The sequence below is a fragment of the Ambystoma mexicanum genome, chromosome 13, assembly GCF_040938575.1.
Source record: "Ambystoma mexicanum isolate Mex_15411 chromosome 13, UKY_AmexF1_1, whole genome shotgun sequence".
Classification (NCBI taxonomy): domain Eukaryota; kingdom Metazoa; phylum Chordata; class Amphibia; order Caudata; family Ambystomatidae; genus Ambystoma; species Ambystoma mexicanum.
In genome coordinates this window covers 719,312,961-719,326,330 of record NC_090938.1, presented here as the reverse complement: position 1 = coordinate 719,326,330, position 13,370 = coordinate 719,312,961, and the positions used below count along the sequence as shown (strand labels likewise).

At 49.9% G+C, this 13,370-nt stretch overlaps 1 protein-coding gene across 3 annotated transcripts in view; it reads left to right on the top strand.

Moving 5' to 3' along the window:
* Positions 1-5,410: 5,410 nt before the first annotated feature.
* LOC138521798 (E3 ubiquitin-protein ligase TRIM39-like) overlaps positions 5,411-13,370 on the top strand; it is a 92,014-nt gene continuing 84,054 nt past the window's right edge. The window contains exons 1-2 of one of the 3 annotated variants that reach the window (XM_069634899.1): positions 5,411-5,891; positions 10,317-10,412. In XM_069634899.1, the coding sequence (XP_069491000.1) occupies positions 5,478-5,891; positions 10,317-10,412 (510 nt within the window). In that variant the 5' untranslated portion in view covers positions 5,411-5,477. Of the gene's footprint in view, positions 5,892-6,013; positions 6,139-10,316; positions 10,413-13,370 lie in introns of those variants that run through there. The other 2 variants (XM_069634898.1, XM_069634900.1) reach the window with 2 other exon arrangements.

Sequence of the window (13,370 nt, the reverse complement as noted above, 5' to 3'; positions counted from 1 at the left end):
GGCGATGGGGCCCTCAGCAGGGAGTATTCGGGGTATAGAGGGTAGCCTCGTGCGGGGATTACAATAGGACCACGAGTACCAGCAAACACTTGGCCCTAATGGGCTTTAAAGAAGGTGTTTACTAAGCCCTAGAGGATTTCGATTTCAAAGGCGGTTTAGGTCATACCAGATGTGATTATTCTTATCGTGTTAGGGCAACACACCTCATTATGTGCAATGTTGAGATGGCTTCGGCCGCTGAGCCATCTTCTTGACGATGCAGTGAATAATTGTTTTTAAAATGGACAGTTTTAATTCGATTGCTCGGTTTGCTATCAATGTGCAGTGGTAGGCGGTATGGGGTTTGGTTTAGACCGCGGGTTGGTAATTAATTATATTCTCACCTATCGCTCAAGTGGCACAACTGCAGCAGGACAACTTGAGACTTCGAGGGTAGCATACCTCTCGTTAATAATGGGAATTATGTTCTACGTAGAACGGAAACAGTATGCACACACCGATCGTATGTTGACTTGTCGGGTCGTGCTTATGCCACCTGGAGACTTTGCAAGGTATGCATTGGGTCGCTCCGCTGCTCCTCGGGTGTCTTTCAATTGCATGGTGCACGTCTTGACTTGCAACTAGGAAGTTGAAACCTGGCTCTGTATTAACAATTTATTCAGGGTACATGGCTGTACAAATGGCGGCGTGCCTCAGAGAATTTTCAGAGGGAGAACTATGCATGTTGTTAAATGGCGGCAAGGTAGCATGAATGAGTGCCCCAGTTACTGGTGATGGCATTGTGCCAATAATGTGTTGGTCATGGGCGGCTGTGGGGCTTTGTGAGGCGAGACCATTGCAAGTTAGGCAAGCGCACTACGCATCAACATGGGTGGAGATGGAAATGGCGAACACTACAATTAGCACAGCGCCGTTAAGGGCTTACGAGGTTGTGATGCACATTACAAAATGGGGGGCCACCTCCTTTAGTCCTTTTAATAATCACAAAACATGTGGTGGTCGGGGTATTAGTGCAAGAAATGCAGCCCCCTCTGTTATGCACGTGTTAAGTTCACCTTCAATGGCCGCAGCGCTGCACAGCGCTTTTGAACAGGTTTTCACGTTCCAATTGCCGGGTGAAGGGCAACGAGGAGTTAGAGGATGGTATCCCCTAAGATTGGGGGATGCGACATTAAGGCATTCGCTCGAAATAGGTGTGTTGCTTTAGTAAATTGGTAAAGGAAGGTATTTAAGGTGGAGGATGTAATGGGGTAGTTGCTCATAGCTGAGTCACTATGAAGGGTCGAGGAGGGTGCACCGTAACGAGAAGAGGTATGCCTCGAAAGGAGTGGTTAAGGAGGACTAAGGTGCATCAATCAGTGGGTATACTGCATTTAGTATACCCGGGGAAATGTGTTTTACGTGGAAGGGCGGGACAAACTCTGCCTTTCATCACACACGCCGCAGGTAGAAAGGTGTAACGCTCCGATGCCGGAGGGCTCGTTGTGGATATATAAGACTGAAGTATTCCAGATTTTAAGGGGTTTCCTTCAAGTAACTCGTAGGGTGATGCGCTTGCTGCAGCCCCCAGGTTCAACATGGGACGTAGTTAGGGGGAAGCTAGGGGTCAGCTGTTTCTTTTGGGGACAGAGGCAGTCAGTAGGAGAGTGTTGTATCCTGCATAAGTATGAATGAGGTCTGAGTCAGTGTAAGAGCTGTGTTGGAATTCTAGGGGAGCTTGGGGTGTTCAGGCTCTTGGGGATTTCAAGGGAGACGGTTAGGGACTTGGAGCTGGGCAGGGAACCAGGGAAGAAGCTACTAATGATCTCTCTCTCCTATACTATGAACTGAACCTGTAACCAAGAGAACAAAGCGGGTTTCCTTTTTTATACCTACCTGGGTCAGCCTGGTTCCTGCTCCTTGTGATTACTGGCCCAGGGTAGATCCTGCAGGAGGCAGGACACATCAGAGAGTAAAACAGAGTTTGAGGATAATTTTGGGGTAAGCACTTCACTGATCAGGGAAGGTGTTGGGGTGCAAATTTGGGTGAAGTAAGCCAGTTCACACTGACAGTACGGATCTGGAGGGGTTCCAAAGCACGCAGGACTCTGGAGAAGGTTAACGCTCACGAAGGCCAGATTTCAAGTTAGTGGGGAATATCTCTATATACTACTGATTGTGCGCTGGGTCGGTTAAAGAAGGCAGCGTTATTAGTACCGACTTTCAACTAAAGACAAACAAGATTGTTTGGCAGACCCAGGGGATAACGAGTTTTCGGAAGGGAAGACGGGGGGCCAGGTGTCAGGCATTACCAAAGCTGCAAAATTCTCTAAAAATAAGGGTTAAGTTGTGAATGAACTGTGGGGGAAGTAATGTGGTCCAAGAGAGGGTTTGACATTGGTGTTAGGGGAGGTTTAAGCAGGACCATATGTCCTTTCCCGCAACTTTCAGTGGTGCCGAATGCCAGAATGCAATTTAGGGAGTACATAAATTGCGAGTTTATGCTACACTAACACCGGGTGAAGGCTGAGGGCAGATTAGGACGGAATGATCCTTGTGCGCAGCTGGCCGATTGTAGCGACATAGCGCCATGGGTAGAAAATAAAAAGGGGGATACGTTTGTGTGCGATTATGGGTTAAGTCTTGAGCAATATAAAATGAGTTGAAAGAATATCAGGATTGGTGGGTTAGGTAGCATCGTCTTTGCAGGGCTAAGAAAGCAGCATGAGTAGTAGCTTGAGTAGTGGCAGCTTTCAACTAAGCACAAGCAGGACTCTTTATCGTTGCGTCTGACCCAGGGAATATCGAGATCTCCGAGCTTATGATAGCAGGTCGGCAAGGCCAGCTCAGTGTTGGGATTCGTTAACATGATGACCGACTCAGGTAACAGCGAGATTTCTGATGTTATGACTGGGGGCTATAGGTCATGCTTTACTAAAGCTGCAAGGTAAAATTGGGGAAAGGCATCATTATCTAAAATAAGGTATTATGCAATGCAGGATATTAAGCAGTACATTGGGGTACATCGATGGCATTGGGAGTGGGGGTTTAGGACTCAGAGGTCGGCAGGGCCAACTCAGCCGTTTTGTCCTTCCGGGGGCAAGGATCAAGTAGCAGTGGGGTGGTGCATCATCATTCTCTAAAATAAGGTGCTAGGCAATGCATTGGGGACATTGTTAGCATTGGATCTGGGGTTCTATGGGTGAACAGGTCGGCAAGGCCAACTCAGCCGTTCAATTCTTCGGGGGCAATAAACGAGTAGCATGGGCTGGGGGACATCTGGTAGGTAGTAGTCTGGGTTTTGGTAAGACGCTACTAAGGCTGGGAAGCTTTGGCCTACATATTGAATAGAAGAGAGGAAAGGGGTCTGTTTTAAGGGTAAGCGGTTGGCCCAGCGGCTCTCTGTCATGAATGGCACTCCCCCAGGCCGTTAATACTCCCATAAGGGCAGGCAATCAACAGAGGATCAGGGTAGGGGAGATTGGGCCTACATGATGAGTACTAATGGAATTGGGAGCCCCCAATTCGAAAGTCGGGCGGCGAAGGGGGCTTTTTCTAAAGGAATTAAAAGGTCAGCTTCTCCCATCGGAAATGGCACAAGACCGGGGATTCTTGTGAGGGCGAGTTTAGCCTGATAAAAGAGAGGACTGAGGCAAAGGGGAAGTAAGGCAAAGGTGGTGTCTGAAAGCCTAACTAAGGAATGAAAGCTCTACTTCACCCGTCAAGAACGGCGCTCCCCCAGCATGGTAACTCCTGCAAGGGCAGGCAGAGCAAGGATAAGTTGGTTGGGGAGTTTTAGCCTGATACAATATGGAGGGAATTTACTGCGGGTGAAGTATGACGAACGGGTTGTCCGGACAGCCGGGTTAAAAGCAGGAGCCGGTGGAGGAGCCATTGCAAAGCCGGAAGGGTCTTCACTCTTTCGGACCAATGCCTCCTGGGAGCCTAAAATGGCGGGGACATCTGGTGGTAGCAATGAGTGCTCAGCTTCCCCCCAAACAAGCGACGCTCTCTCAGCCCAGGAACACCTGCAGGGGCAGGTGGGTCTCAGACAGGAAGGGCTGGGGGAGTTGTGCCTATTATGGACTTTGGAAAAAAGGGGGAAGCAGGTTTTGGATGGGGCAGGGAGGTTTACAGAAATTGGGCACTAAGCTCCTGGAACTAAGAAAGAGGAAAGGGGGGAGCCGCAGTGGGTGTTAACCCACCCTCGGCATGGCGGTGTTGTGGCGACCAGTGACAAGAGACAGACTCTGAATAAGCCATTGCACAGCCGGAAGGGTCTTCGCTCTTCTCGGACCAGCGCCTCTTGGGAGCCTAAGCGGCAGGGGCACTTGATGGTAGCAATGAGGGCTCAGCTTCCCCCGAACAAACAGCGCTCTCCCAGCCCAGGAACACCTGCAGGGGCAGGCTGGTCTCAGGCACAAAGGGTTGGGAGAGTTGTGCCTACTGTGGACTTTGTTGGCAAAAGGGGGAAGCAGGTTTTGGACACGGAGCAGTCGCCGCACCTTTGGAACTATTTTCACAATTGTTTGCTGTGTTTTCTATTATGTGTGAAAATAAATCTGCAGCCTTTTAGGCCAAAAAGAAGACATGTCTCATTCTGCACCTTACTGATGGGAAGAAGAAAGGGGCTGAGAGGAATGAGCGAGAGTAATGTATATTGGTATAAGAATGGACAAATGCACAGGTTATGCCGTCTCTAGGGCTGTTGTCAGGCCGTAAGGCACTGAAATTAAGTTTGATCAAAAGTGGTGGATTCCTTGTGAGACCCCAATTTTATGCTGCATCAGAATATGGTGCTATTTCGAAAAGTGTCGCTTTGCCATAGAACATCACTTTTCTATATGTTCACCGTCCTCAGAATCAGGCCGACAGTTGCTTATTGGAAAACCTGGTGACTGGTTTCTAAACTATGAAACAAGAACATCTCCCCTGGGGGGATTTGGAGAGCAACATCTGTGGCAGACCCACAATTTGTAGTCACACATCATTTGCACAATAAAGTGGCACAAAATAAAGAAGCTAAAAACTAGGCAAATGTGTTTAAAGGTGGTGTGCAGTGTTAAGTGAATTCCTCTAGACAGTGCTCTGAAGCAGCTCTTCACGGCGCTTTAAAACACACCAAAAAAGAATACATTTTGGGAAATTCCAATGTGGAAAAATGTGCTTGACAATATTGCTTGAAACTCCATTTCAAAGCTTTCGAGAGGGGGACACCCTCGACATTTTCCCCCTTACAGGGATTGTTCTTGCCTACTCCCTGTAATGGGGTTTGGGGGGCTCTTTTAAAACATTTTCCAGGGCCACTTTTCGTTCCCAGTCCCTGCGCTACTGTGGACACGCCCTCCCAGCTTGATTGGCATGTGCCACAGCCAGTCAATACCTCATGCTCCTGCAGGGTGTATAAGGAAGGCGAAGGGACTGACACGCCCACTTCATGGTCTCTGCTGAGAAACGAAACTAACTTCACGTTTGGTTTTTTGTAGCTGAGCAGGAACATGGCCGCGGCCGCCCAGCTCCAGGGCCTGAAGGAGGAGGCCACCTGCTCCATATGCCTGGAATACTTCACAGAGCCGGTGTCTGTGGAGTGTGGACATGCCTTCTGCCGGTCCTGCATCACCAAGTGCTGGGAGGGACTGGAGACCAACTTCCCCTGCCCTCAGTGCAGAGAAACTTCCCAGAGCAAAACCCTCCGACCCTACATGCAGCCGGGGAACATGGTGGAAATGTTAAAACAGCTTCACCTTCCTAATGCGACCCCCCAGGAGGAGAATCTGTGCGCAGAACATGAAGAGAAACTGAAACTGTTCTGCGAGGATGATCAGAGACCCATCTGTGTGGTCTGCAGCATGTCACGTGATCACAAGCCCCACACAGTGCTCCCCATCAGAGAAGCAGCCCAAGAGTACAAGGTATGTGTGCTAATAGGGACATGGGCGTGTTCTCACACAGTGCTCCCCATCAGAGAAGCAGCCCAAGAGTACAAGGTATGTGTGCTATGGGGACATGGGCGTGTTCTCACACACTACTCCCCATTTCAGAGGCTGCCCAGGAGTGGAAGGTATGTGTGCTGTGCTGTACACCAGGGACATGGGTGACTACGCCATACAGTGCTCCCCATTCCAGAGGCTGGATGTGTGCTCTAGACCAGGGACGCAGGTGGGTTTTCTGCATAGAGTGCCCCCTATTTCTGAGCTGCCCAGGAGTACAAGGTTTATATATGCTATAGGGACAGGCGGAGATGGGGAGGGCAGGGTTTCCCACACAGTTCTCCCCATTCTATCTGCCCAGGAGTACAAGGGTGTGTGCTGTAGGTCTGGGATATGGGTGGGTTCTCAGACAGTGCTACTAATTTCTGAGGTTGCCCAGGAGTATGTAGAATGCACACTAGAGCTCTGGGGAGAAAGGAGGGCCTACACAATGGTTCCCACTCCAGCCACGAGTGTCCAGGATTACACAGTATGTGTGCTCTATGTAGGTCGAGGAGAATAGTGGGGCTCAGCCTCCCAGAGGAAGAGGGGCATCGTTGTGGATATGATGGCACTCATTATAACCACAGTGAACCCCTTAAGGAGGCGGTCCAGCACGTGCAGCCCACACAGGATGTCCAATAAAGGAGGGGCGAGAGCAGACGGGGTGAGTGAATTGACTGGAGGCAAAAGGCACCCTCCTTGCACCCTCATAAGGGTGTCCAGGCGGAGGTAGAGTATGTAAAAGGCCAGGATTCAAAGAGTCTGTCTAAAAAAAGCAGTGTGCGTCGTTAGACGGGTCTGCGATCTTAGGGTGCACCCTGTATATGCAATATAGGAGACTGCCTAAGGGCGCACTCTGTATATTATGTGAAGGGCCCAGTGCCATAAAGTTCACACCTTGTGTCGTATACATGAAGATACTCAAGAGCACACAATGTGCACATTGCAAGCTTGGGACCAAAGGGATGTCACATAATAAGGCTGACTAAATGTACAAGATGTATATGACCAGATAGGAACCACATGTGCCACGATGCTTCCCAAGAGTACAAATGATGCATGTTACATGTCATGAGAGCCTAAATCTCATAGTGAGTGGAGGCTGCCACAGAGTGTTTATGCGGCATGGCTTGGGACCCTAAATCTCATACTGCGTGGAAGCTACCACAGAATACAGGGGCTTATGTGGCATGTCTTGGGATCCTAACTCTCGGGCTAAGTGGAGGATGCCCAAGATTACATGGTGCATGTGTAGCATGTCTTGGGACCCTTAATCCCCTACTGAACAGAATGTGCCACAGAATACAAGGGTGTATGTGGCATGTCTTGGGATCCCAAAGCTCATGCTGGGTGGAGGCTGCCCAGGATCACATGGGCCATGTGTGGCATGTCTTTATGTGGCATGTCTTGGGATCCTAACTCTCGGGCTTAGTGGAGGATGCCCAAGATTACATGGTGCATGTTTGTGTAGCATGTCTTGAGACCCCAAATCCCATACTGAACAGAATGTGCCACAGAATACAAGGGTGTATGTGGCATGTCTTGGGATCCCAAAGCTCATGCTGGGTGGAGGCTGCCCAGGATCACATGGGCCATGTGTGGCATGTCTTTATGTGGCATGTCTTGGGATCCTAACTCTCGGGCTTAGTGGAGGATGCCCAAGATTACATGGTGCATGTTTGTGTAGCATGTCTTGAGACCCCAAATCTCATACTGAGCAGAATGTGCCACAGAATACAAGGGTGTATGTGGCATGTCTTGGGATCCCAAAGCTCATGCTGGGTGGAGGCTGCCCAAGATCACATGGGCCATGTGTGGCATGTCTTAGAACCCTAATCTCCTACTGAGTGCAAGCCGCCACAGAGTACAGGGGGTACATGTGGCATGTCTTGGGATTGTAAAACCCATGCTGAGGGGACGCTGCCACAGAGAACAGGGGGTGTATGTGGCATGTCGTGGGATTCTAAGTCATACGCTCTGGGGAGACTACCAGTGACTTTGTGTGGCTTGTCTGAGTTCACAAGTCTAAAGCTATAGGTCCCCCCACACCACACTGGGTATCGTCCCACTGATCATTGACTTTAATGACCTGGATCTCAGACACGGTGTAAAGTAGTGTGAAAATGGTGCATCAGGTATTATTCTGCTCCTTGGGTGTGCAGTGGTGCATAACAGGAGAGCCTTCATTACCTGCACTCTCTGGGGGGAGGCAGTCCCTGAGGTACAGGCGCCCTGAGGTCTGTGCTGGTGTTCAGTGTACTGATAGTGCCTCGGGGGAGTGTTCATGTACAGGGATCCCCACCCCAATGTGTGTCTGAGGCTGAGTGGGCCCCACCTGCTCTAGCACACATGACCTGACCCATGGCAGTGAGGTGGGCAGGGCACCTGAAAGTGATGAGTGGGCACTGGTCCCCGGCAGTCTCGGCTCTACCACATTTACTATAACAGGGGACAGGTGACATCTGCGAGGGAAGGTGACTTGTGCTTTAAACCAGGCAGCATCGGGGACTGACTCAAAGGACCTCATTGCGAGTTTGGCGGTATTATACCGTGACACTGTAGCTGCTATCTGGCTGCCGCTATCCCCATGATGGAATCCCACAGGACAGGCAGTAATCCTGCATGGACAGGTGCTGCCGCTTTACCTGCTAGCAGTAACTCCATGTCAAAGTGTGGCTTCCAAACCCATAAACTGGCGAAGCGGTGGCCTGACTTCTAATGACGCCCTTCTTTTAAGGAAATAACGGGAGATTGTTCCCGAATTAACTCCTTAAATCTCACTTATTGTGACTGCAGACCCACTTCTCCACCTTTTCTGACTCCGGACCTCTTTCCCTACTGCTGTACTGCAGCCCCTCCCACCCCCACTTCATCCAATGGCGACCGCTCTGCTGATGGGCAAGGGCCCCTGCCCTGGGGCACAGTCCCATCACATGAGGCTGGCGCTGCTCTACGCCGGAGGAAGAAGAGACATGTTCATAGGACAGAGGATAAGCCTTTCTTGGGCTTTAGAGGGTTGGGGAAAAATCTTACCCGTTACACTTAAAGAGCCAGGCCTACTGGCTTTGCCAGTGCTTGATTCTTTTATTGCATCTCACAATGACAGGCCATCTAAGTGTAAATCACTGTGAAATGCGCTCTTACCAAGGAGGTGGTGCTGGGAGCCTACCTACATTAGTGTCAGTAGCAGATGCAACGCCTGGCCTATAACTAGGGTGTGGGCCGATAATGCATGTTAATGCCCTCCCCCCTGGATTGCATTGCAATAGCAGTTACTAGAGCAAACCATAGTTGATATTGAGGTTTCTGTGTAACCTTTACTCTCTGATCAGTGCACTGCATGTAACTTGGCATGTGCCCAGCATGTGACCTCACGTGTGCTGTGTGTCCCAAGCCTCGCTGCGGATGCCCCTGCTGAGGGTGCAAGTTCCGGGACCATAAGCCTCCCACCGTAGGAGGGTCTGCTGAGGAGAACTAGGTGTGTTTGTGCCAGGGCAAGGATCTCAAATCAGGTTACATATGTGTCGGGGGTAGTGTCGGGGGTAGTGTCAACCGTCAAGACCGATATGAACAGAGTGTCTTCCAAGATGGATGAACTATGGATTGTAAACCAGTCTATGGGATCAGCTGGGAGTCTGAGGCAGCACACATTATAGGCTGTCCATTAGCCTATGGGAGCAGCTGGGAGTCTGAGGGAGAATACATTATAGACTGTCCATTAGCCTACGGGAGAAGCTGGGAGTCTGAGGGAGCATTCTTTATAGACTGTCCATTAGCCCATTGGAGCAGCTGGGAGTCTGAGGGAGCATACATTATAGACTTAGACTGTAAGTGAGCTTAAGAGAACATATAGGGGACAGGGGAGGCTTTCTTTTATAGACGGTCCATTAACCTATGGGAGAAACTGGGAGTCTGAGGGAGCATACATTATAAATTTAGACTGTAAGTGAGCTTAAGAGAACATATAGGGGGCAGAGGAGGCATTATTTATAGACGGTCCATTAGCCTATGGGAGCAGCTGGGAGTCTGAGGGAGCATTCTTTATAGACTGTCCATTAGCCTATGGGAGCAGCTGGGAGTCTGAGGGAGCATTCTTTATAGACTGTCCATTAGCCTATGGGAGCAGCTGGGAGTCTGAGGGAGCATTCTTTATAGACTGTCCCTTAGCCTATGGGAGCAGCTGGGAGTCTGAGGGAGCATACATTATAGACTGTAAGTGAGCTTATGAGTACATATAGGGGGCGAAGGAGGCTTTCTTTATAGACTATATACACGCGTAGGCTGCCCTGGGAGACTTCTGTCTTGTTCTCTGTAGATTATTCATTTGCAGGAAATCCTTTCACTAACAAACTGTTATTCTTTTAGGGTAAACTTTGCAGCCACATGGAACATCTGAAAAAAGAGCTGAAGGACCTGCACGAGTGGGTAGAGGAAGAAAGCAGGAAAACATCAGAGCTCGAGGTGAGAGCAATGGCTGCATATATGTGTAGAGAGGCTCAGGGCAGAGAGGCACAAGGGCCCCTTTGAGAGTCCATGGAGCGGTGCTGGATGAGTGAGTTACGAGACATCCCCTGAGAGTACAGACAGAAGAGCTGGAGGGGAGACGTACAAGACAGCCCTTGAGTGTACAGAGAGCAGAGCTGGAGGGGAGTGATACGAGGCATCCCCTAAGAGCACAGAGAGCAGAGCTGGAGGTGCGAGATATGAGACATCCGGTGAGAGTACAGAGAGCAGAGCTGGAGGGGAGCGATACAAGACATCCCCTAAGATTTCAAGTAGCAGAGCTGGAGGGATGAGATGCGAGACATCCCTTGAGTGTACAGAGAGCAGAGCTGAAGGGGAGAGATACGAGACATCCCCTAAGAGTACAAGTAGCAAAGCTGGAGGGGAGATAAACTAGACATCCCTTGAGAGTACATAGAGAAGAACTAGAGGGCAGAGATACAAGTCATTCCCTAAGAGTACAGTTAGCAGTTCTGGATGGGAGAGCTATGAGAAATCCCTTGAGAGGACAGAGAGCAGAGGTGGATGGGAGGGATATGAGACTTCCCTTGAGAGTACAGAGAGCAGAGCTGGAGGGGAGAGATATGAGACATCCCCTGAGAGCACAGAGAGCAGAGCTGGAGGGGAGACATACGAAACATCCCCTAAGAGCACAGAGAGCAGAGATGGAGGGGAGAGATATGAGACATCCCCTAAGAGTACAAGTAGCAGAGCTGAATGGGGGAACTATGAGACATCCCTTGAGAGTCCATGGAGCAGAGCTAGAGGGGAGCGATATGAGACATCCCCAAAGAGTATAAGTAACAGTGCTGGGTGGGTGAACTATGAGACATCCCCTAAGAGTACAAGTAGCAGTGCTGGATGGGAGGGATACAAGACATCCCCTAAGAGTACAAGTAGCAAAGCTGAAGGGGAGAGATACTAGACATCCCTTGAGTACAGAGAACAGAGCTGGATACGAGAGATACGAGACACCCCTTGAGAGTACAGAGAGCAGAGCTGGAGAGCAGACATACGAGATATTCCCTAAGAGTACAGGTAGCTGTGCTGGATGGGAGAAGTATGAGATGTCCTTTGAGAGCACAGTAGCAGAGCCTGAGGGGCAAGATACAATACATCCCCTGAGAGTACAAGTAGCAGAGCCTAATGGGGGAACTATGGGACATCCCTTGAGAGTACAGAGAGCAGAGCTGGAGGGGAGAGATACAAGATCCCCTAAGAGTACAAGTAGCAGAGTTGGAGGGGAGCGATATGAGACATCCCCAAAGAGTATAAGTAGCAGAGCTGGATGGGAGAACTATGAGACATCCCCTAAGAGTACAAGTAGCAGTGCTGTATGGGAGAGGTAAGAGACATCCCCTGAGAGTACAAATATCAGAGCTGGAGGGGAGCGATATGAGACATCCCCAAAGAGTACAAATATCAGAGGTGGAGGGGAGGGATACAAGACATCCCCAAAGAGTACAAATATCAGAGCTGGAGGGGAGGGATACGAGACATCCCCTAAGAGTACAAATAGCATAGCTAAATGGGGAACTATGAGACATCCCTTGAGAGTGGAGCGAGTAGAGCTGGAGGGGAGAGAAACTAGACATCCCTTGAGAGTACAAGTAGCAGAGCTGGAGGGGACAGATACGAGACATCCCCTGAGAGTACAGAGAGCAGAGCTGGAGAGATATGAGACATCCCCTAAGAGTACAGAGAGCAGAGCTGGATGGGGGAACTATGAGACATCCCTTGAGAGTACAAGTAGCAGAGCTGGAGGGGAGAGATACGAGACATCCCCTAAGAGTCCATGGAGCAGAGCTGGAGACGGGAGAGAATAGACATCGTCTAAGAGTGCCAGGAGGATAAGCTGGAAGTCCGACATGAGGGTCCTATGAAAATAACAAAAAGCAGGAACGGATGCAGGGGAGTCAGCGACAAAAGGGAATAATAATAAGGAGACCTCCTGTGGATACCGTTCCATAGTAAGTGCATTAGGGGGTGTATAAAATCCCTCTAATGGTGTGCAGCGAGTGGTAGAGCGGAGTCAGTGGCAATGAGTGAAGCTCTTGGACTATGTACAAGAAGCTCTTGTGCATGTCTGTTCACCATCTTTGCAGCCCGGCTTTGCTGTGGAAGACGATAGCCCGGGTGTTTGCTTTGGAGCTTCTGAGCGCCGTATGTCTCTCTCAGACCTTCTCCCCTGTCTCCTGCTCATGCACATCTCTTTAGAATGTGTGTGTGCATTATAGCCAATGTGAAGTTGGGTGGGGATGGCCAAGTCCCTACTTGCTGCCCGTATCGAGCTGGCAAGTGGATCGGTGCTTTGTGATCGACTGGAGAGTATGTGAGAGTAGGAGACTCATTATGTGTCAAGCTAGACTGCATTTTTGGCATGGAGGATCGCTGTATTGTAATGGCAGAGGTGTTGTGCGGTGTATCATTGTCATTGAAAATGTATGATAGCAGATGCATGTGGGTGTGAGGCCTTCCATCCCGCCTCCGAGGCTCCTTTCCCCACAACACAGGCCCAAAGACCTGCTCCACGGCACGCAAACCACACCATTTAAACAAAGTTAGACTATTGCAACATTCTACTTCTAGGCACTTGCGCAAATGACATCAACAGACTTCAAACCGCGCAAAACAACGCCCTCAGAGCTGCCCTCAGTATCCCAAAGAGAGATCACATCTCCCAGGCGAGGAAAGATGCCCATTGGCTCCCCATCAAAGAACGTATAACATTAAAGGCCCTCACGATCATTCACAGGTGCCTCTCTCAGACTGCCCCAGCCTACCTAGCAGAAAGAATACACCAGGCTCCATCCCACAGACCAAAACAAGACCAATACTCTCACCTACTCTGAGTTCCAGCTTTTAACAGAGCCAAAGCTGGCGGCATTAGCTTTGAAGTTCTAGCCCCAAAAGCCT